Source organism: Lampetra fluviatilis, chromosome 2, assembly GCF_964198595.1.
Source record: "Lampetra fluviatilis chromosome 2, kcLamFluv1.1, whole genome shotgun sequence".
NCBI lineage: Eukaryota > Metazoa > Chordata > Hyperoartia > Petromyzontiformes > Petromyzontidae > Lampetra > Lampetra fluviatilis.
Genome location: NC_136276.1, coordinates 35,517,265 through 35,542,374, shown reverse-complemented (window position 1 = coordinate 35,542,374; position 25,110 = coordinate 35,517,265). Strand labels below are relative to the sequence as shown.

Here is a 25,110-nt window from a genome sequence, read left to right as displayed (position 1 = left end):
ACAATGCATATATTACAGAGCATGTTTTGTTTGCATGCTCACCACATGATTTATGCTCACCACATGATTTTTTGCAAAAGATTTATGTTTGGTGTTTGAACATCTCAACACCTATTTTATTGCCAGAAAGGGTAACACATATTGTTATACGTTCATTTAACCAGGAAAGACTCGAGATTCTCTTTACAGAGGGTCCTGCCAAGTTTTTCGCAATAGGGGGGCGATATTGACATGTTGGAGACACAGTTGAGTCATTGGGCAGGTACATATTTTAACATTGGAATTTTTTGGCTAATACCGGTTACATTATATGTTTTATTTATGCATTTTAGCTATGGAAGGCAACTGGAGAAACCACAGCAAACCCATGCAGATCAGGGGGAGAGAACATGTGAACCACACACACACAGATCGGCGTCCGAGTCGGGCATCGAACGCAGGACGATCTTGCTGCGAGGCACGAGTGTGACCACTGCGCCACCACCCTGCCACCCACAAACGAGGGCACTAACTCTCCGAGCCTCGATGTTGAACTTTAATCCGCACGGAGCGGTGCCCCATGACTCAAGCAGTCAGCACCTCCATTTATTCAGCTATACGATTCCACATTACATACCACAAACAATATTTATATCCTGGTGACTGAAGAGCTCCGTACAGGTCACGATGCCGCCGTGGTGGAATGCTTAGCACACTCTGTTGGAGGCCCTTCTGACAGAAGTGACGTGAGCAAGTAATTGCAGGGTTGCACCTTTATATTGTTACGTCAGTCTCTGACCAAATCACCCACAATGCACCCGGTCTCGTCATATATCTCGGAAGTTAAGCAGGTATGGGCCTGGATAGTGCATGGATTCGTGACTTGCACATATGTAATATCGTTGAGGACTCTTGGACGCCGGGGTTGAGGCACACGTATTTATTCCGCAACAGTTGTCACAACCGCGGACATACAACACTGGAGGGGGTATCGGCCCCCTCACCCGGCTAGCTGGGAATACACTGCTAGCTATCTCTGACCTACCTCCTAGTCCTCCACTAACGGGCTAGGGGAGGCTGTCTGGCCCGACACTGGTAAGTCGGGCTACGGTACCCGGAGTCCCAGAGCACTAGCTCTGGTTCTCGGGACCACGCCGCTGGCTCGGTCCTGCGCGGCCCTGACAAGGGCGGCGACCCAGGGGAGTCCAGGGCTCTAGCTAGACGATCTTCGGTCTTCACTGGTTTAGCTTTAACATTGTACCCCGAGCTCTCCGGCTCATCCCCTTTTATACCAAAACCCCCCGCTGAGGGGTGGGGCCAGCCCCCCCCCCCAGGCTGCCCTGTGCGGACGTCGTTGAGAGCACCTCCCCGTGCACTCACGAAGCCCCGCCCACTGTGTTTGTTTCCCGTGTGATCCTATGTATACAGCCCCTCCGTAACACCCCTACACATACACCAGGTTGCTATCGGCTGCTGCGGAGTCTACAGAGGGGCAGTGTAGCAAAATCCATCCGTGTGCTGTGCTTCTGTGCGCCGTGCCCGTATTGCATCGCACGTCCTTGAATAGGCAGCATCGGCTTGGGGTAGGCCTTCATCCAGCAGTGGATCGAACCGTGGCCTATGACGAATTAGCCTCGCAGCCACGCGAATCGCTCGCCCTGCTGGTCTCGCTAACGGCTTGGCGGCTTGCGTGCGCGCGTGCACTTTCAGACGAAGAGCGGCGTCGTGCTGCTGCACGATGGCAAGACGGGCTCGCACGAGGTGCGGCTCAAGCTGTCCAAGGACGTCCTCACCGTGCAGAAGCAGGACGTCGTGTGCGTCGGTGGAGGCTCCCTCTCCAACGTGAGCTCGCACGCGGGGCTCCGCCGTTCCCTCCACCTTCCCTGCCCGCCCGCCCGCTCGCTCGCTAATGACCGCTTTGTCTTCTTCGCAAGCCCTCTGTGGTTAATTAGCTAAATGGTGTTTTGTTTTATTGTGTGCGGTGAGTAAAAAAAGAATTCACCAGCAAAATAATTGTTTAAAATGTATCTTGCGGATGCAGCGCGTGCCACGATGCACAGAAGGGATGGGACGCAGTTCCCCGGATCCAGAACTATAATGGTGCAAGTTTAATACCTGTGGGGCTTGAAGTTTTTTTTAACCGTAAGTTAGAGAATAAATAATGTGAGTCAAAAATAAAGGAACTCAGTATAGGTTTAAAAGGAACATCGTTTTTAGTCATCTAAATACGTATACACTTTTGCGTGAAATTGTCGGCTTTTTTTAAAGCTGTTTTTCTCATCTTGAATGAAGTCTAAAGAGGTTGCTTAAAATATGTTCGGCTTTGACAAAAAAATTCAACGGTTGCTGTTGGCCTGCAACTGTTGTATGACCATTTCTAGCCAAGGGTTAATGTCCCTCTGCATTGGCAGGGGTGTGTGTCCAATATTCACGTGAATCAGCCATCACGTGGTATCTGGCGCGACACTTTTGTTAACACGTTAAATTGTCACAGTATGTAAATGATCCAAACGTGTGAATCACGAAAGACCCAAAAGTCTTCTTTAAACTCCCAAAACTCGAAATCTGAACATTTTAAATCTGAAACTGGGCTCAAGTGAATTGCTAATCACGACTCATGGATCAGCTCTGGGCAATAGAAGGGCAGAGACATAAAGTCCATTGAAGAAGCTGCGATAAAAAAAAATCAATGCTGGACTGGGTCCAAGTGGCTCAGTGGGAGTAAAATCCAAACTAAATCTAGCGGGGAGGGGAGGGGGGCGATATAGGGTGGATGTGGAGAATGGGCCCAAACCCCCGAATCCTCGGTTTAACTTAAAACTCGACGGAGTGGTGACGGCTCGCGGTTTGGGAGCGGGCGATCCCCGCGGGGGGGCCGTGTGATGGAGATGCCGAGGAGGCGTAGACGGTGGGGGGGGGGGGGTGGGCCACCCCCGGGCGGCGGAGGCCCTCGCCGCCATCCCCGCCGGAGGCTCTCACCGCCACGTGGACGCGGTGGTGCGAACACGCGGTCGCCATTTATCCTCATTACGGCGCGCGCCGAGAAGGAGCTTGCGCGCTTAAGGTTTGGGTGTCTGTCACCGGCGAATTCGACGGGTGACTTGCGGTGTAAACTGCTCGTCGTGTGTCACTGGGCAATGATTTCGTCTCGGGTGTTTGTTTTGCTCGTTATTTTTGTGTTCTTGTTGTTGTTGTTGTTCTTCAGGAGCGAACGGTCACCCTGTGCAGGCAGAGAGTCGGAGGGTTCGGACTCAGTATCAAGGTGGGAATAATTGAATTGGAAATACGTAGCACGGAACAGAATGCCTATTACGTTTCCTTTTGGACATAAGTAGTGCACAGGCCTCACACAACCTACTTACATTTTTGTTCCCTTCAAATACAATTACAATGTTTTTTTTTTTAAATAGAAGATATTACATTCTTTCGATCTTGATTTGAAGCTTTCATGACTGCAGCAATCCATACTCTTTGGTTCTTTCGGTAAAGTCACGTAGGTAGAAATAATAGAAATAATACAATAATTTCTACCTACGGGACTTTACCGAAAGAACTAAAGAGTATACATTATTTCGGTTTGCATTACCTTTGAAATCCACAATAACCTCTCTGAAATTCATTGTATTGTAACATTTTTTTGCGAACAACCGTGGAATTCCGTGTTAACATGAACACGCGTTTGTGTGTTGAGATATAGGGTGGAGCAGAGCACAACGTCCCCGTGGTCATTTCCAAAATTTTCAAGGATCAAGCAGGTAGGATTCGCGCACATGCCGTCATCACAATAACAACACATTTGGCAGCGCAGCAATTGTGCCGACTTTAATGGCAACCGAGAATAACAATAAAAAATGAGCCGTCATGCAGAAACGTCGCGTTGAAAGCACGTCCATCAAATTGTTTATCGATGGGCAGTATGCTCTGTAATGAGTGAGTTGGTGATCTGTGGAGAGTGGCAGGGGTTTAGGTCTGCCGCATCGCTCGGGGCAGTTCTCTGCAGCAGCCTGACCCAGTTCCCCTGCGTTAAGGCGACGCGTTAAGGCAACGCGTTTTGGTATGCGCCTTCGAGCCGTCTGACGCGCTTGCCTCGTCTGTCCCTGCAGCGGACCAGACGGGGATGCTCTTCGTGGGAGACGCCATTCTCCAGGCAAGTGCTGATGTGTAGTGACGAGGAGCAAGGTGTGGCGTGCGAGCTCGCCACTCGCCGTGCGCATCGTGAGCGGTGGTGTGTGTGTGGGGGGGGGGTGACAGCTGCCACGGCCTGCTGCCCCTGGGGCGTGCCCCCCCCCCCCACCTCGTGCTGCCCCCACCACCCCATCCCCGTCACACCACCGTCCCGTCTGGCGCTCGGCTGGCGCTCGCGGCGCGAAGCTCGCCGCCTCGACTGCCAGCACCCTCCCCTCCATCACCGCCGTCGCCGGGACGGAGAGGGTTCTTTGCAGCGCCGAGGAGCGCGCGAGCGAGCGAGATGATTCCTGCGCGCCATCTCCGTTTGGCGCTTTAGTCGGGATGGGCGATTTCGTGATTTCGCGAGCGAGCAGACGGCACACGCAAAACACACACAACTCGGCAATCTTTACAAACAACAAAAAGTGCGCGGTTAAAACAAATCTCTAAACGCATGGGGAAGGTGGTGATGGGGAGAATGAATATTGCCACGAACGTCGGTCGCGTGGTGCGTGTTTAGTCGCGTGATGCGTGTTTAGTCACGTGATGCGTGTTGAGTCGCAAGATGTGCTCCGCACCTTCTCCCAGACGGGAGGCAGTCGCGTCCCCGCGTGCAATTTGCATGCGGCGCCTCATTCCGTTGTAATGGCATCGTCGCCACACTCGGCTGCACCAGCCCCGGCTCAACGGCATCAAGCCACGGGAGGCTCCCTGTCTGCGGCGGCACTTAGAGCCTGGCAGTCCACCTGGGGATTAACCGATGCAGGTTGCAATTCCAGGTTTTCTGTTGTTGTTGTTGTGTTGTTGTTGTTGTGTTGTTGTTGTTGTCGTTGTCCCCCCCACCTTTCCTTCTCGCTGTTTGTGGGCTCGCACTGCGACCGCATCCATCGCTGCGGCTCGCCCCGCGCATTCTGCCGCTCGCAGCGCCAATGGACGAATCCATGAAGCGCTGCCCGCCCGCTCCACGTTTCGGCAACGCGGCCCTTACTTAGGGCGCCGCGGGAGCGAGATGTTAACTACCTCGCCTGGTATACAGGAGGTCGTGGTCCGATCCCGATATGTTAACTACCTCGCCTGGTATACAGGAGGTCGTGGTCCGATCCCGAGATGTTAACTACCTCGCCTGGTATACAGGAGGTCGTGGGTCCGATCCCGAGATGTTAACTACCTCGCCTGGTCTATTGGAGGTCGTGGGTTCGATCCCGAGATGTTAACTACCTCGCCTGGTGTACAGGAGGTCGTGGGTCCGATCCCGACCCCGATGCCTGCTGCGGTATATTTGGAGTTGGCATGTCTCCGAGTCCTCTGGAGTTTTCCCTTCACATTTGGACAAATGCGTTAAGATTATTTTGGCTGCTTCAATTTTAACATGTTGTGGCCAGGTCGCGTCTGAAAAAGAGCTGCATAGCTCAGTGGGCCTTACCTGGTCAAATAGAAATAGGTCAGTTTTAGGATTGGGGGGGGGGGGATGCAACCTGGACATCGTGCATGCAGGTCGCGAATAACTGTGTCATGCAAACGGAGCGCCGCGCGTTTGAGTTAACAATCGTCGATAAAGCTAATTGTGGGGTTGTCAAAACTGGCGAGAAAAAATGTCCCCTCATTGATTCCGCTAAAGTGTTTTTTGTTGTGCGTGCCATTTGCGGCAGGCGTTTTACTTGTCCGCTTGACGCATTGTGCAAGCGGCTGACACTTATCGATTGCGATGGTGGGCGGCAGCCTCCTGGCAGCAGATGGTGAATGTGCATGTCACCGGAATGAAACAATGGGGAGGTAGCAGCAAATTATTTGGAGGAGAGGAAACCAAAAAAAAACCCACACGCAACAACCACACGCAAAGTGAAAAGGAATACTTTTATTGTGTGACACATCGCATCGCTTCTCACGCCGAGACCGTTCGTCATAGTTAAGGCTGGAATCCTCAGCGCCCACATGACAACTTCGATTTGTCACGTGCGTGACACAATTATTCGCGACCTGCTCCAGCAGCCCGGCCACCCGAGGTCAGTTCCCCGCTGCGGTGAACGTCGGTGGCGAGTGGTTATCTGAAGCGGCTCTGACCGCCAACTCCCGCCCACCACGAGCCCACATTGATGGGCGTGCCGAGGGGCTTGTGGTGACGCAACTTCGGTGACCGGCACGGCACGTGGTGCGCCTCGTCCAGCGGGTGATTGACAAAGAGGCTGTACGTGAAATTGTTGTATGATTTATTACAAAGGGTGAATGTGCAGCCCTGCGATTCCCTCTCATGGAGAGCCCCTCTATGGGGGTGTTCTTCATTGCAAGGCCCGACGGGGCCACTGGCGACGTGCTGTTGGCCTTTAGCGCGGCCCCTGTGACATTACACAAATGTGAAATCACTCCCCGTCGTCGTCGTGCTGCTGTCAAACCCAACAATGGTTTCAAATGTGTGGCAGCCCTCGCACTAATTATGTCTTATCGGCGAAAGCGGCCCACGCCCTCTGAAATGTCGTGAAGAACACCCCTCTGGAGGGTAATGTGGCATACTCTTTCACACCTGCCAGGATTTGTATGTTGCGTGTAGTCACCTTAAGAGGTTTCTTGTTCATGTTTTTTGTTTTTTTGCGGTTGCACCCGAGTCAAGAGCCGCATGGCTCACAGGGTTATACCGAATAAATGAAACTGAATCTTGTAAGAGGTAGCAGTACACACGTGTTACCGCACTGCACGTGACCTGCCGCCAATGCCGTGTGCCGTTTATACTGCTGGGTAGACAGAAGCGGAGGTGATTTAGGAATCTTACACGTAGTGTCAACTGCATGTGAATAAATACACGTATGCTTTATGCATTTATGCGGGACGCTTGAATAAATTCGATGCTTAGAAGTGGTGGTGTGTGATTGATACTCTCTTTCGCTGCAGGTGAACGGAATCAATGTCGTGAGCTGTACTCACGAAGAGCTGGTAAGTAGAGTAGTTCACGTGAAAACACACTCGTTGCGCCGAGGCCACGTTATCATTCTACGTGTACGCATCATTTCTCGACGCATAAACTTGCTCAAATTAGCTTTCGCACACCCACCTCTGTGTACGACTTATGCATAATTAACAAACATGGTCTCATGGTTTTAAAATGTCCTTAAGGTTATCGTCGATGGTTAAAACAGCCAGAGATTGTTCACGGGGATTTATTTCTGAGTTGTCCGGTGCTGAGCTCCAGAAAATACCTCCCCACCGCTCGCGGTAGGGGCTTAAAGGGCGGAATGGTTGGGAGAATTGGGGGTTGAGGGACCCTGGGAAATTTCCGATGGGAGATTAAGCACCGATTAAATATTAATATTCTCCGAGAGCAAGTTTGTAAATCGTCACCCAGTGGCAATGGTGAAAGCGATGGTCATGTTGTTGTTTGTTGAACAGATTTCCCGAGGTCCAATGTTCAGACACATTAAATGTGAATTAAGCACTGCCTGTAAATGCCTTGAGGAGTGTTCTTCATAGCGATCGACGGATAACATTGTACGTTCAAACATTCACTTGGGAATAAAATACTGAAAGCGAATTCTTTGAATATTATACTGTTCAATTATCATGGGCTTGGATAAAAAAAATCCCAGCGAACATTTGGCAACGGTGGGTCACGCGGGGTCACCTCGTGTCTCCACGAGGTCCCCCACGTGATCCGCATCCGTCGCGTTCGTCGTGTTCAGCGGAATTGCCTCCGGCTCTGAAATGCAACATCAAGGCGCAATAATGTGACAACGGACGTGAGAAAATAATCGCGTGTTCTGCGAATGCAGTGACATAGCAACAACGCAAATGAGAGGTTTCGTTTATGCCCAAGATTAGGGCGACTTCATGCACGCTGACAGTAGAACACATAAACTGTGTAATTGTATCATTGGGGCAACAGAGACAAGGTAGCCGTTGGGTTTGACAAAGTGCAGGTTGACACGCAATAAGGATAGCCCAAAAAGTCACTGATGCTCATTGTTATCCTTGCCTCTTGCCGGCGCATGGTGAACTCGTACAGCGGGATCTTCTGTTGTACTGCTGGATAGGCAGAAGTCGATGGGTGATGCTAAGAAGAAAGGAAGAATGTCTCTAGGCTCAGAGTGGCTGGTGGTGCTGACTCAAAGAGAACAATTATAATGCATCACGGGCAATCGGTGTTTGCACATTAAGTTGGTCGATTAATCGACTGTAAAATATAATTGACTACTTTATTGTGCTCGATTACTTGGGCACCTTTACAATGGTGGCCACCCCCACATCCTGCCCACCGAAGGTGGGAAACCCCGGCAAGCCCTTTCCAGAGTCACATGGCTGATGATGCAAGTAACTCAACCAAGTCCCGTCCATGACCTCCCATCTGGCGGCACACAGGGCAACAAGGGTGAGATCTCCCAGCCCCAGCTGTTTACATGTTATCCGATGAGTCGAGAGTAATCAAGCAGACAACCGGTTGAGTGATCGGTTATATAGGAACAACAGCCCAGATCGAGTGCCGACTCACAATGATGTTGTCGCTGGCTCACACTCACAAAGAGCGGCACGGGCGGCTCCGAGGCGAGGCTTGGAGCTATCTGGAATGCGATGGCATCATTAACTCTGCAGCGTGGTACTTTAACCCTGGCCTTTGAAGACACTTTTTTTTTCTTCTTCAATTGGCATATTGAAGAGGAGTTTTCGAAATTGAATTTCCACTCAGAATATTTCACCCGTGTATTTGAATCGTACCCCCCCCTCCCTATCTGCTTTCGAAAGAGAAAAAAAAGTTCCTTGCTAAATATTATTTTCAAGAGCGCTTTATAGTTGTGGGAGCATTATTCGACTCGACTTTAATGCAAGGAAGTAATTTCACAAACCATTTACTGTAGTGAAAATGCCAACTTCAAGAGGATGTATTGGACATTTCAGGTGGAACTCATAATATGGACTGTGCCAGAGCCATTAGCATGATGTATGAAGGAACCAAACATAAATTAGGAATGGAAAGGGGGGAGTATAAACCCTCCGCTTTCCACAAGTTGTTTACGGTTTGGCTCTTAATTTTTTCTTCTTCTGTGTTCTATGTGCGTATGCGGTTTCACTGAGAGAAAATATTTCATATGCTAATAATCCATATGCAGTTCTTATGGCGCAACGGGGAGGCATAACTCATGGCGGAGCAGCATACGCGAAATGAAAATTCCATAATGCATTAACCTCGAGGTGCAAGCGTTCCTTATGGAGAGGCATAATTCCAAGGACCATAAAGCGGAGAGAAACACACGCAATGCCTATACAACAGATGGATTTTCCAATCCATTAATTGCGGGAGCACAATACGTAAATAAATAAATATTCGCCACGAAATGCAAACATGCTTTTGTGCCGGTCACGCTAATTATTGTTACTCAAAGAATTGCTTTTTTTTCTCCGAAAAAAAGGCACAAGATGCATTCCGCGCCCACTCCACGCGTGCTGATGGTGTGGTCGCGTGTGCAGGTGAGGATTCTGCGGAACGCTGGCGATGAAGTGACGCTGACCGTCGGATACCTGAAGGAGGCCCCGGCGTTCCTCAAACTCCCTTCCAGTGAGGAAAGCAACTGTGAGTGCCTCCCCCCCCCCCCCCAGCACGTCTTGAGTCACCCCAAACTCTGGGCGAGACGAGCCCGTGGGCGTCTCTCGCTTCAGTCACTCGGTGGCGTTCAGCGTCGTTGACAAATTAGCGGCGCGTAGAAATGTCGGTGCCGGTCAGCCATCATCGACCTCGCCTCCTTCCCATGTGACACACAGATTTTGAAGGTCTTTGCTTATCGATCCGCTGTAGGTTCATGCGCTGCCCTCTGCACCCTCTCTTTCCCGATGGCGCTCGCTTCTCTGTTAAACGTGGGCAGCCACTCCGTGTGTAGTCTAGACACTCCGTGTGTGATCTAGACACTCCGTGTGTGATCTAGACACTCCGTGTGTGATCTAGACACTCCGTGTGTGACGTAGACACTCCGTATGTGACGTAGACACTCCGTGTGTAATCTTGACACTCCGTGTGTGGTCTAGACACTCCGTGTGTGATCTAGACACTCCGTGTGTGATGTAGACACTCCGTGTGTGGTCTAGACACTCCGTGTGTGATGTAGACACTCCGTGTGTGATCTAGACACTCCGTGTGTGATCTAGACACTCCGTGTGTGATGTAGACACTCCGTGTGTGGTCTAGACACTCCGTGTGTGATGTAGACACTCCGTGTGTGGTCTAGACACTCCGTGTGTGATGTAGACACTCCGTGTGTGATCTAGACACTCCGTGTGTGGTCTAGACACTCCGTGTGTGATCTAGACACTCCGTGTGTGCTAGACACTCCGCGTGTGGTCTAGACACTCTGTGTGTGATCTAGACACTCCGTGTGTAATCTTGACACTCCGTGTGTGGTCTAGACACTCCGTGTGTGATCTAGACACTCCGTGTGTGATGTAGACACTCCGTGTGTGGTCTAGACACTCCGTGTGTGATGTAGACACTCCGTGTGTGATCTAGACACTCCGTGTGTAATCTTGACACTCCGTGTGTGGTCTAGACACTCCGTGTGTGGTCTAGACACTCCGTGTGTGATGTAGACACTCCGTGTGTGATCTAGACACTCCGTGTGTGGTCTAGACACTCCGTGTGTGATCTAGACACTCCGTGTGTGGTCTAGACACTCCGTGTGTGACATAGACACTCCGTGTGTGATCTAGACACTCCGTGTGTGACCTAGACACTCCGTGTGTGATCTAGACACTCCGTGTGTGATCTAGACACTCCGTGTGTGGTCTAGACACTCCGTGTGTGGTCTAGACACTCCGTGTGTGATCTAGACACTCCGTGTGTGATCTAGACACTCCGTGTGTGGTCTAGACACTCCGTGTGTGATCTAGACACTCCGTGTGTGATCTAGACACTCCGTGTGTGATCTAGACACTCCGTGTGTGATCTAGACACTCCGTGTGTGGTCTAGACACTCCGTGTGTGTGGACTACTCAGCCAGTCTCAATCTGTACAGGCCAATTAACATGAACCTCGACTTATTATTTTAGTGGTATAGCTTTGGCAAGTTTACCTGATGTAGGGTTGGCACCTAGTGTACAGAACGATGATAATCGCCAATGGGGGTGTAACAATGCATCGATTCATAAAAAATATTATTGTTTGTTAAGCTGATAGAACACGCATAGAACCATGCGTGTCAGAATCCATTATCTTAGATTCGTATATGCTGTATGTAACTCCTTCACTTCACTCCAGTAACCACCAGAGAGAGAGAGAACAGAGACATGCATTCTTCAATAAAATCGTGACCCTGAATTGCGACAATGCAACGTGTCGCCGGGGGTAGGGATTAATCCCCACATCTAATCGCCAATGATCCCCTTATTGACCCAACTGACCCAGGAGACTGTCAAAGCAAATTGCTGTTGGGAAGAAGCTGTTGAAGCCGTGCGGGTGGTGGGGCCGGCACCTCTGCCTTCTCGCACCCTTGCACCCCCACGTGCTCACACTTGAGGCCGAGTCGATCTGGCTGGCTCACTCGTAAAGCTCGACACTTCTTCAATGTCGCTGACGCACACCCCCACCCCACGACACTTCTGAGTGCGGTGACCCCCGCCGTGGGCAGCCGGACAATGAGACAGCCAGGTGTCAGTTCACGATCGTGCGCGAGTTTATATCGAGGACATTTGTCTTTTTGGAGGGTATCGTTCCGAAGGCGTCCATATTCCGGGACTGCTGGGGAGGTGAGACAGTACTGGTGTGTTGAATCTTCAGGCGCAAGAGCACACGTAGCTTTTTGCTTTTTTTTTACTCGTCTCCTGTATTCGTGCGAGCTGTGGTCACCGTGCTTTTGGCAGGCAGAGATGTGGTCGGGCATTGGTCAGCAAGCGAGGGCTTTTTCTATTACGGCTTGTGGTGGATGCGGCTTGAGAAGGAATAGGGCAGGGATAACAGATTTGCTGTATTATTGCATCTTCGCCACACTGATGCATTTTGCAATAGCCCACAATAACCCTGGGGGCAATAGCCCTGGCTGCCGGTTTGAATCACAGAGCCAGAGTAAGAGATGCGGCCACACAGAGAGATAGACAATAACATGCGACAGTAAGAAGCATGGACGCACAGTACAATACAATGTTTTTTTTCCATGCTGCATGTGTGTGTTGGCTTTTACTGCAGTTTCCCACATTATTCCCGCATCAAAGCAAATTTTTGCGACAAAAGAATCGTCCAAACATTCCAAATCGGGACCCTCTCAAAACAAAAAAAGGATTGAGACTCAGTGAAGCTTTCCGAGATAAATGGTAAAGAATGGCAAATCGTTATTCTAACAGTTTATGGAGACCTGAATGAGGTGTACCGTATGATAAATCTCGTGTAGACGCAATATCATTCGTCAGACATGAAAGGAAATGTGCTCGCGTGGGAATTTGAAACCCTTGGACAGCCATGTGCTGGAAGAATTTATATTTTTGGTATTGTTTGGTTGGCAACTTTCTGATCCGCCCCGACTGAACATCAGATTTCTGCACGATAGATAAAAGTTAAAACTTCTTATGAACTATAAAAAATAAACTATCAACTATTTTGTATTTTACCCAGTAAGGCCCACTGAGCTATGTTGCTCTTTTTCAGAAGCGAACTGGCCACAAATGATAGCTCAACGAAGTGGCTTATCACGTGGAAATATTTTGCAGCCAAACACTCTAAACGCATGTTGAATCCAAATGTGGAAGGAAAAACGGTAGGACCCAGAGAAAAATCCACGCGACCACGGGGAGAACACGCATACTCTAAATACACAGACGTCAGGTTCGGGATCAAACCCATGGCCTCCTGTATACCAGGCGAGGTAGTTAACATTTCACCACTTGCAATAGGTATGGCTCAGACCACCTCATGCCGAATGTGCTACGCCTTGCAAGTGAAGCACGTCTACGTGCCACGTGCACACGTTCCCACTGCGTGGGTTTCCATGGTGTTAATGTCTGTCTCGTCGATGCGTTTTATGCTCGGACTGTATACTCGACAAGACGCCCGACGTTTCGCTCCACCAGCTGGGAACTTGTTCTTAAATTCACTTCCTGAAGAAGCAGCATCATCAGCAGCAGCAGCAACTTTGGTTAATCCACTGCTGGATGAAGGTATCCTCAAGCCAGAGGTGTGGACTCGAGTCATGTGACTTGGACTCGAGTCAGACTCGAGTCATGATTTTGATGACTTGCGACTCGACTTGGACTTGCATAACAATGACTTTGTCCCACCTATGAGATGTGGACTCGAGTCATGTGACTTGGACTCGAGTCAGACTCGAGTCATGAATTTGATGACTTGCGACTCGACTTGGACTTGCATAACAATGACTTTGTCCCACCTCTGCCTCAAGCCACCACAACCTCTTATGATCATGTGATCTAATAATCCCCATAGCACCTGCACACTTACTGATTTCAACGTTACATCTTCTTGGTGTACTTATTCTCAAACGGGCTCCACTCATTGGCCGCCGGTGTTATGCTTTGACCATCAGCCAGCACTTTTTTCCGGTGATAAGGTCTGCCCAATCCCACGCATGGTACAATCCAAAAACACACCCATGAACCTGCACACAATGCCGCTCATGACATTAAAAACTGGTTCTCCCTCCCCAGAAGGATACAGCTTCCAGTAACACATTTGGCCAGAAAGCACAGCTTATTTAAGAGAAAAACGTAGCTTTAGGGGAAGAAATATAACTAGACAAAACGAAATAAATACATTTGTAATAACAATTGCTTACTGTGTTCACAGCGGGTTGTTATGTACAGTAAATTGTTACCTTTTTTTTAATTGCCTTTTTTTAGGCTGTGGGTAAATAGAGGCACACAGACACATCCCCTTGGGTGCAACTCTAAGATCGATTTAATCAAACCACATTCTATCGGTGGTGGTGGAAGGCAGACAGCCTTGGCGGCTGCCGGGTGAATGATTCACGTACCGAGTTACCCCGCGAGCCCACTTACTGCCCCAACATTGTGAGTGCCGAACGACCGTTACATTGATTAAAGTGAATGAAATTTAGGCGATGCATATTTTTCCAGCGTCGACGCTACCGTTCTCCGGATCATAATTAATCCACCTGGCATGTTACGTATAGAATTGAAAAATATAGCAATTAAATTACATTATTAATATTGTTTAGAAATTCACATTTAATGTTGTCGTGTTTTTTAATAAGCCTTATTTAAAAGTTAAAATAGTCTTCATTTACCCGGTGTAGATTCATAAATTTCTCTCCCCTCCCCCACCTCGCGATTTGATGAATTGTCACATCCCGGGGTCATGGTTCTACACAAAAGTTGTTTCAGTCGGAATGCCCTTGACGGTGTTAGACAATATAGTGACTTCAGGATTTACAATTTCTCTCTTCTCCTTCCACGCGTTTGTCCCACTCACGTGGAGTGTTACGCTGTCCTAGGCAACCTTCTCCACGCTGCCATGTCCTGTGCCATCTCTCCCTCCACTCCTCAGGCCACCACGGTCCGATCGCACCACATCGCCCCCCACTTCTTCTTCTGCCTTCCCCTTGATCTCTCTCCTTCTTTCATTCCACTTGCATCACTTGCACCGCCTGACCCAAGTGAATGCAACGTACCCTGTGTATTCATAGTGATCAAGCGATGGCATGGCAGCGGGTGCACTGCGCTGCGAACTCAGTTACCTGCATCTGATTCCTGGCCACAGCGAACATCCGTGACGGTTATCTGCTGAACCGATCCTGGGCTCCCACCAATGCTGGCGTGGAAACAAACAAAAAACCAATGACTGACACGGCTTGGGGGAGGCATTCATCTAGAAATGGATTTAAAAAGAGGTTAAGATTCTAAGTAATTGTTTTACGAATACAATGTCATGCAACTTTGCACACAGAGACTTCAGTGCATATATTTATAGCATAAAGATCGATTTTAGTTGATGAATCGATGCATCTCGACGTACCCACAGCGTAATGAATAATCTCTGACAAAATACTGGCTAAAAATATTATACATAGCATAACCACTTTAAAATGTTAAAAATATATATGTAATTGTACGTCTTTCACGTTCTGGAATTTGTTCTTGCACCCGAATTTAATTTACATTTTTTTAAATTATGTTGAGACAATTTGACAAATGTTAAATTACCTACGAGCTAGCGATGCGGCCACCGTGGTGCCAGTGTGATAGCATTGAGCTGTCGCTGCTGTGAATCCTGGGTTCAACGCTGGGTTCAACTCTGGGTTCAACGCTGGGTTCAACTCTGGGTTCAACTCTGGGTTCAACGCTGGGTTCAACTCTGGGTTCAAGCCTGGGTTCAACGCTGGGTTCAACTCTGGGTTCAACGCTGGGTTCAACCCTGGGTTCAACCCTGGGTTCACCAATCGCTGTGCACAAAAAGGATGTAACTTACATTTGTTTGTTTTCACGTAATTCTGCAACCTGTCATGAAAGTGGCATCAGGATGCATCAGAATGTTCTGCAGTGTCATTGTCTACACCCATTCCCTGATACGGGGGCCTATTTGAAAGGACATTGTGATGTTTCATTGAAGTACACGGAATAGCCGTACAGGCTACAACAGTTACAACGTTGGATACAGAGCTCTTATTCAACGAGAAACAGGTAAAAGTGCAACCCTGAAAATGCATTGCTCCAACAATGAATGGCAGAAGGGCCTCCACTAGAGAGAGCTCTGGAGATACCCCCTCCTCTTCCACGTTGGCCGGACCTTCTCGGAAGAGGTGGGAGCGCTCACACTTTACTCCACCACACGCAAAACTGCCATCGACTAACCGCAGACCTCTTTGGTTGCTAGTTCCGTGTGATCACCAGGACGATTCATATATTATTACTAAAACATTTATTATATTTATTATTACTAACCCATTTTATATTTAGCACTCAAAGTCGTCTTAACACTGCCTATTTTGGTTGTCACCGTTAAAATAGGCCCTGCCCGACAAGATATTGCTCTGCTGACTGGAGGATACAATAAATGTGAGCTCCATTGCACTCACGGAGCATATTTGGCAACGGGAAAAAAAATGCCACTCAAGTGTGGATGCAACGTTGAGAAATTTCCGTCCGACGTTCTTCCTTGTTGTACAGCGTGTTGTTTGGAACGATGTCCGACGTTTCGCTTCGTGTGCTGGAAGCTTCTCCAGGAGCAGAGTTTCCGGTTGCTCCTGGTGTCCGATGTCGGGCAGCCGATCTTATCGCCTTCATCTCGGAGCCAACCGGAGCACCAAAGATCAGCACTCGTGCATACGAGGATGACAAAGAATTCGTTTTTTCTTTCCCTTCCAGGCTCTCCTATCCCATCCAGCGACCACAGCAGTGGGACGTCCTCGCCACTCTTCGACAGTGGGTTACACTTAAACGGAGGCTCAAGCAATTCCGTATGTGTTGCTAGGCACTTGCCGCATTAATAATCGCTCTTGTACGCAGCGCAAATACGTGGCACCGTGACGACTTGTTGCTCTAGCAACTGCATCTTCTTCTAAGTCCCCATTATCGCACGGGCTCGGCTGCCGCTCGGATTTTCTCTCCCCATCTGCTTTTTGTTGTTCGCCTGTTGTCTGGTCACGTCCATCCCTCCTCATCTCTCGTTCCACCGCCTCCCCCCGTCTCACCGTCTGTCTCCCGATGCTCCATCTCCACTGCACCCGTGGCGTCTCCAGGGCTCATCTCACCGACGGGAGCCAGTGTCAATCGACGGGTCTTTGTGAGGAGTCTGTATGTCTCTGTGTGAGTCTATGCATCTATGTTTGAGTCAACGGGCATCTGTGAAGAGTCTGTATGTCTCTGTGTGTCTATGCGTCTCTATTTGAGTCGACGGGTCTCTGTGTGAGTCTGTGTACCTCTATTTGAGTCGACGGGTCTCTGTGTGAGTCTATGTGTCTCTGTTTGAGTCAACGGGCATCTGTGAAGAGTCTGTATGTCTCTGTGTGTCTATGCGTCTCTATTTGAGTCGACGGGTCTCTGTGTGAGTCTGTGTACCTCTATTTGAGTCGACGGGTCTCTGTGTGAGTCTATGTATCTCTGTTTGAGTCGACGGGTCTCTGTGATGGGTCTGTATGTCTCTGAGTGAGTCTATGGGTCTCTATGTGATTCTATAGTTCTCTAACCTCCATAGCTCTTCTAAATGTAATCAACAGATGCCCAAGCCGTATAAGTCTAATCCTCCTTAGCTTTTTCGATAATATTAGTGACCCCCCCTTTGATTCCTTCTGCTTTTCTGTCTGGATGTTCCCAACATCCATCTTAGCTAAAGTCCTACCTCTGTCCATTCAAGCCCGCTTTCTTCTCGTGCCTGAAGTTTAGTACCTCCGTCTCTGTAGTTAATATCGGTGATACAATGACGTGGGGTACAACAGGGATAAGGAAGGTAAACAAGTCTCACAATGAAAGCTTAGCAAATCCTTATTAAGGCCTGTGATATTAAATATCCATTTGTTTTTCTGTTCACTCAAAGCTCATTTCCAACGCTTCCCCTTTTAATGTAACATTTATTAAACCAAACAATCCATATATATATGTACGGTAATCAACGTTCTTCATTCAACCTGCCGGAATTAGTTATCGTTCTCTCTGCATATGTGTGGAGAGAAAGTAAAATCCTTTTGCGATATATAAAAAAAAAACTCCCTTTCATGCGGGTTTTTTTTCCCCTTTGTAAATGTCTACCCGCTCGCCTGCGACACGTGACGACTCTTGACTGTGAGGGGCACGTGCCTCCGCGCGTCGCGCACTTTCATCCTGGAGCGCAGAGGCGGGCGGCGCGCCTTTGAAATCCCTCCGTGTTTTTTGTTATCTTTTTTTTTAACAAGGCATCCGCATCACTATCATACATTTTGATGCCGAAAAATGCTTTCTCATTTATGTGTGTACCTTCTCCTGCGCTCTACTTGGTGTTTTTTTTTTATCCATATATACACACAGTTCACGCTCGCACGCGACTTACAGGCATCTCGATCTGTACGTTCTCTGTCTTCACCACGTGACACGCCAGTCAAATCGAGCGCTTCACGTCCACGCCGGCGGCGGCACAATGGAAGCGGGGAACGCGTGGGCTTTACCAGACGCTGCATAGGAACACAGTAGTCTGTGAATGGTCAAATAAGAAATGAACCAAACTAAAACTTGTTGTGACCAGGTAAGGCTCACTTGAGCTAAATAACTCTTTTTCGGAAGCGACCTGGCCACAAATGATAGCTCAATCAAAGTGGATCGTTATCGCGTGTAAGTTTACTGTAGCAGCCACAGACTCTCAACGCGTGGTGATGTCCATTCTACATGTTGAGGGAAAGCCGGAGGACCCACGACCTCCTGTATACCAGGCGAGGCAGATAACATCTCATCACCGGGACACCCATTTGTAACCCTGCCACGGACCACATTTACATTACACCACCAGCAGTGGCGGCTCCTGCAAAATCTCTCAGGGGGGGCAAATGTCTGGATGATTGATAAGGATAAGGTCCACCCATGCAATGAATAAATTAACAGCTTAATATTAATGAAAAATAAAGTGACTCTTACAATACATCTTGTTTGTTTATATACTCACTATTAAAACAAACCACTCAAGTTTATTTTATTAAAGATTCCACTAGGTGGCGATAAATTATATTGTTGGATGAAACGTGCTTACGTATGATGACGTTAGCACGTATGATGACGTAAGCACGTTAGTGCATGCCCTCCCGGAAGCCATAGAGAATGCATTGCAGCGCCCCCGTTCGAAAAAAAACATCTTTGAATGTAAGTCTATGGGGCCACTCGGGGCGATTCTCAGCCGTAGTGAAATCGCCCAAAAAGAGGCGGTACTCCACAGAACGTGACATGACGCTGATTGGACTATATCCAGAGGCACAGTGACGGCTAGCGTGACTCTGTGGTTGAATGACATTGGTGGTGCGTCGCCCAATCGCCCTAATGAAGAAACCGCCCCTGACCACCAGTTAGCAAACTACTGTCGTGCACTTCTCAAGCCTCATCACCTCACTCTCTCTCTCTTCCCCTCTTGCTGCCTCACGCAACAATATGTGACTAATCCGTTTTGAGCCTTTATTGAATTCAAATAATTTCCAATGGTAACAATTTAGATGATCGCGACTGCGTGGGTGTAGTCCTGGGATGCGTTTCCAGGCTGCGCTGTCTCGTTCGGTTGTTGGGTTCGATGCCTTTCATGTTTTTGGCTCCACGTTCTGGCACCTTTCTTCGTGAACTGAAATTCACTTTCCTGTAGAATATCCAAGCAAATGTTGCTAAACGGCGGGCATCATGCCTAACATCCAAACAACACGTGGCACAATCTGGCCCGAGTCACCCTTGAAATAGAGATTCTTAGCTCAATGGGCTTCACTCGGATTCCGTGAGAAACATATTCAATTGCAATAAGCAAACACGTAATTGCGAGGTTTGCTCCAAATCCCCTATGGTGAACATTAGCTGTCATCCCCATTATCATTTGCTAGGGGTGGGCCTCACAGTGTGAATGCAGCTGTCATAGGGGTGGTGTTGTTGTTGCTGTGGTCAGTCAGAAACTTCCAACATTTGGGCAAACGCCTCCCCAAAACGCTCTTCCATTCTTGCCCCGACTTTTTGTTCTCGTCCAGTCATCTCCTCCGAGCTGTTTGATTTCAACTCGCTGCTGCCATCCCTGCCGCTGTCTCGCTCTCTCTCTCTGCCACCGTTGCCACAAAGAAACACTCGAACGTGCCACGCGCTTCAATGCCTGACCCTGATCCCCTTGTTCGGTGCGTCTGGGGGTCCCTTTGGTCCGCTTTGCCTCGCCAACGCCCCCTTAATTTCCTTTATCTATTTGAAGTGCGCCTGATTTCATATCCAAATTACTGCGCTACTCAATTAAAAGCATTTAAGTAAAGAATGTCTATTTATTTTAGAAATTTTCGCATACATTTATTTGAATGGCGTCTTTCGCATTGAATTATTATTGCATAAGTCAATGTTTAATTTTCCCAGTACGGGATTTATATATTTAATGACCCTCCTTTGTGCGCCATATGATACAACGTGTCTCATCTCGTCCAGCACCGAGAGCTCAGAATAAGGGAGCCCTAACGAACGATGATTTTGTAGCTCTGCATTGTGCTTAGGGCTGCCACCTGAGGTACAACATATGTGGGACACATCATGGGAAGACGAATATCTCACAACTCTGCAATAGGAGCGACCTACACGCAGAGTTATTGCCTGCAGTGGTGGATCATAATTGATTATTACAAAATGACCCACAAATTACACAATTTGGATTACGTATAAGAGTCATCATCCCCTACTGGCAGACCAATGCCCACTCGCAGGCCTGTGCTGTAACCTTTTTATGCACAGGGACAGCTGCCAATGGGGGAGTTGGGGCCCCTTCCGATGTTTGCTGATGCATTTGGGCAAGCGCCATATACATTGCAAAGATTCGTATCAACTGACCAAAAATTGGGATTTTATGTTTGAGTCCCGCAGACATCCCAGGATAGTCTCTGCAAAAAGAGGACGATCCCGAGGGAAAGAGAAAAGCAGGATATGTTAGAAACCCTCGTTGCTCTGTGCACGGGTCACCCTCCGCGTGCCACGCTGTATAGCATTGCTGGTGCGGCTGTGGGCGTTGATGTGCAGCCGTGCGGTTTGTGCCGGGGCAGGGCCCGTCGCCCTCCTCATCCCCCGTGAGCAGCCGCACGCGTTGGGAGAAGCAGTGGTGCGACGCGCTCTCGCTGCCCCTGCTCATGGCGCGCGTCTCCCGCTACACGCCGGGCACCGACCAGCTCAGGTCAGAGGCCGCCGCGTCCGGACACACGCACACACACATACACACACATACACACACGCATACACACATACACGTACACACACATACACACGTACACACATACACACATACACATATACACACACACATGCACACACACACATATACACACATACACATACACGCATATACACACACATGCACACACACACATATACAACAACAACAACCGCCATTCGCCACTAAGTGGTGGTGACGTCACCACGACGCTTATGCCAGGCCAAGTGCACCTTGAGGCAACGTGAAGTGTCGAACGCCCGTTGGCAGGAGGTCACGGGGCAGACCCAGGTGCCACGGGTGGACTGACTGAGATGACTGAGATGACTGGCTGATGCACCACTTGTGCCTCCTACTGTGCCAATTTGCTGTGCTTTAGCTACCCGGCGCTCCGCTCGTTGTTGTGAGCGTCGCTCCTCCGCCCTTCTTTGTTGTTGGAGGGCGACTGCCTCCAACTGCCCAGTAGCGTCCTTCACGAGCCTCCTCCACGGAGGCCGATCTTTACACCGCTGGTACCAGTCATCGGCAAGTCCACTCAGCTCCACGTCCTCCTGTACCACATCACTCCATCTCTTCTCTAGCCCGTGTCGCGCCCGTTTACCCGCCTCGATCCGGCCGAACAAAAGCTGTTTAGGCATGCGGTGGCTGGGCTACATGACCCAACCAATGCAGCCTTGCCTGCCGGAGGAGCTCACCGATGGGACTTTGCCCAGATCTTTCAAGGATTTGTGAGCTCCTCACACAATCCAGCCTGGTTAAACCCAGGATGGATCGTAGTAAGGCCAGCCAAAATGTTTCTAACCGGCGAAGATGCTCCGTTAGGGGGGTCTACGTTTCGCACATACACATACAAAGATCCCCCATTTAGCCTTAACAGACTGTAGGGGCAAGTGCTGTTAGCGAGCACCTATGAAGGCCGGCACGGCACATGAGGGGATGGGTGGCCAAGACCACGCCCGGCCGCCTTTGTCTCCCAAGTGACGATGTTTACACATCGCACCAGGTACTCATTTGACCTCGGGGAGGCCCGGGACCGGTTCAGTTAATCGTCACTGGGTGTTGGCCATGAGCGTCAATCGAACCCGGGTCGCCAGGTTCGTAGCGCAGCGCGCTAACCGCTACACTACCGCTCCCCACATACACACACACACATACGGACACTTCGGTGGCGAGATGTTAACCACCTCGCCTGGTATACAGGAGGTCGTGGGTTTGATCCTGACCATGACACCTGCTGTATATTTGGAGTTTGCGTGTCTCTAGCTGTCTCTCTCTCCCCGTGGTCACGTGGGTTTTTCTCTGAGCCCTCCGGAGTTTTCTCCTCCACGCGTTTCGAGTATTTGGCTGCTGTACATTTCCACGCGGCAAGCCACTTCGTTGAGCTCTTAAGTGTGACCAGGTCGCTTCTGTAAAAGAGCTACGTAGCTCAGTGGGCCTGTCCTGGTAAAATAAATAGTAGGGGTATGATTTGAAGCTTTCGTGACTGCGGGAATCCATGCTCTTTGGTTCTTTCTGTAAAGTCACGTAGGTAGAAAAAACACCTACGTGACCTTACCGAAAAAGCGAAAGCGTATAGGAGTAGTATGTTGAACTTCTTTCACACCGTACGTAGCCAACCGTGCTAATCGGAGGTGCGGGGGAAGGGAGAACAAACTAAACACAAAAAACAGTTCTAAAGAAATGAGTTTTCAATTTATATTAAAATGTCTACAGCTCCAGGAAGATTGTTCCAGACGGCCGCAGAAGCGCATCTGAAAGCACGTGATGCGCGGTGAAGCAGGAACGACTTCATTCTGTTTGTTTGACCGACCTGCCTGGTTATTCAACCTACCGACCTACCTCAACATCTGCCTGTCTGTCCACCTAACGAGCTGCCGGTTCACCAGCTACATGCCCGTCTAACCACCTGCCATAATGCTCATTGCGATGTAGGGAGGGTTTATTGTGACTGCACAAATAGTAAAGTCAGTAAACAAATAACGTACATCATCACCTTTATCACTGTGATGAGGAACACTGAAAATGTGACTCCATATACACCGCTCTGTCACCACCACCACCAGCACTAACTTCCCACTTTGTCTACCTGGCTACTCGCACGTTTGAATTTCCTGCTCCCCTCCCGACGAGTCCTCCCGTCGTCCACGGCGCTGTTCATCGGCTCAAATCCCACGCTCTCCTCTCACTCTCTCTCCCTTGCTCCTTGGTCTCGCCAGAACGTAAATAAGTTCAGCTCGGGCGCGTTTTATCTCCCAAGAGTGAATCCAATTATCAGCGTAGCAGCGGGGACTTCGACGAACCGAACTACACACTAGTGGCCGTTCACATGAACCAAAAACAAAACCAAGAAAATTGATTAATTCAACAGCACTAGTTTCGTGTTGTCGCTTTGTTTGTGTCGCAATGCTGGAGGTTCCAGACAGATGGTCACAGTGGCAATTAAGAGGACTGTGCAATTGTCTAACCCCCCCTCTCTCCCTTCTCTCTCCAATGATAAACAACGTCCCGTGAAAATGTATCGCTGTTCTTTACAACCGAGAGGATTGTCCCCGAGGTGTCGTGTTCCATTATGTTGATAACTTGAACGACGTGGACATCTATCTGGGATGTTATTGACGAGGATCAAATTGCAGAGAGGCTCGTGCCGTGCGTGACCCCTAGGGACCCGTGTGTGCCACCACCACCACCCCACGGGGCACCTCCACTCACAGGGGCTGGCCCGATGCACCTCGCCTCTCAACAACACCCAGAAGCCCCGTGGCCGGTGTGAGGGGCAGCCCATCGTTAGGGACCGGTGGTGCCAGGAACCAATATTGCAATTATGAAACCTTAACAATCAATGCTTTCCTACTCTGTGTAAATATTATAAACGACGTGTAGCCGCCACTTTCCCCTCCCTCCCCTCCCTCTCCTCCCTCCCCCTTGCACCCCCTCTCCCCTCGCCCCACCGAGTTGCTGTACCACGAACGCATTCACCCACCGGGCGCCGCTGCACGGGGCGATGATTCCACATCAGGATTTGACGGGATATTCTGTGCATGGTAGGGCCTGAAAGAACTCATCTCCCTTGTGTGCGTGACATGTCGTCAAATCTTTCACGTAAAATAAAATCTACTGCTGGATGAAAGCCTCCCCATGCTGTATCAGTCATGTGAGTTGTTTAACCATACATCGCCATGCTAGTCCATGCAGTTTGGTGAAGGTGGGGGATGGGTTGGCAGGACTGGTTCGGATATCACTCACCACTGATGCTAGCCGTGGCTGGGAATCAAACGTGGTTAATTGGGTAGAGAGCGCAGCGCGCTAACCACGACGCCACTGTGCTGCCTCCTCACCACCCCTCACCCCGCCAGTCTTCGATGCATTATAATCATGCAAAATTTACTTTATTTAGTATCTAAAAACAAATGCATGTCAAGCGATAGTGCACAGTTTCCTGAAAGCAAGGCAGAGAGAATGGGTGTTTGAGCTTCTTATTGTTTTTTACACTTTTTGAGAAGGGGTAGATGAGTGAGAGGGTATGGGAGGCAAACGTACTGGAATTTCCTCGAGAGACATGCAGAGACCATCTATCATAGGCAAAGGAAAAAAGACTAATCTGGAGGCTGTATTGAACAGGGTCTCGGTAGACCGGCTGGTGATGGGGATGTAGTTCCAGACAGCGTAGGCAGTGCATTTCTGTGTTATAGTTGCATGACATTTCTAGTTTTGCGATGATTTCCCATGTGCCATGCATCCCCATCCCAAGCTCACATCGGATGCAAATATTTTTTTTTGCACGACAGTCGAGCCAGGCAACTCCAGCAGAGATTGTAGTCGACTCCTGTGATTCCACCCTGGATGGCTTCTGCAGGAATATGAAATCTTTTTTTGGGCGATTCCCACGTTAAATTAACGTCTTTTGACTAATTTGGATTCCATGCGGTGGGGGGGGGGGGGGTATCCGTGTGGCAGAATTGGATTTAATTGCTATGGCTGTAAACAGGAGACAAGCAACGCGTCAATGCTGATTTTGAACAAGAAATCACTTTGAGACTTCACCTATGCTTAACGTAGCTGGTGGTATCGAGGTCGATATCAGGCAGACAATATTGACCAGAATCGCCATTAAATTTTTACACATTAATCGACCACAACACGTTTCGATA

At 49.3% G+C, this 25,110-nt stretch overlaps 2 protein-coding genes across 2 annotated transcripts in view; one reads left to right on the top strand and one right to left on the bottom strand.

The window, feature by feature from the left end:
• The window catches only part of DNMBP (dynamin binding protein), a 348,547-nt gene that overhangs the window by 198,716 nt on the left and 124,721 nt on the right, over positions 1 to 25,110 (bottom strand). The gene's annotated exons all lie outside the window — the stretch shown is intronic.
• SNTG2 (syntrophin gamma 2) overlaps positions 1 to 25,110 on the top strand; it is a 102,066-nt gene that overhangs the window by 52,164 nt on the left and 24,792 nt on the right. The window contains exons 2-9 of the mRNA XM_078875388.1: positions 1,690 to 1,821; positions 3,185 to 3,241; positions 3,677 to 3,734; positions 4,083 to 4,126; positions 7,030 to 7,071; positions 9,595 to 9,697; positions 16,444 to 16,535; positions 20,799 to 20,926. Coding sequence (XP_078731514.1) covers positions 1,690 to 1,821; positions 3,185 to 3,241; positions 3,677 to 3,734; positions 4,083 to 4,126; positions 7,030 to 7,071; positions 9,595 to 9,697; positions 16,444 to 16,535; positions 20,799 to 20,926 — 656 coding nt within the window. The remainder of the gene's footprint in view (positions 1 to 1,689; positions 1,822 to 3,184; positions 3,242 to 3,676; positions 3,735 to 4,082; positions 4,127 to 7,029; positions 7,072 to 9,594; positions 9,698 to 16,443; positions 16,536 to 20,798; positions 20,927 to 25,110) is intronic.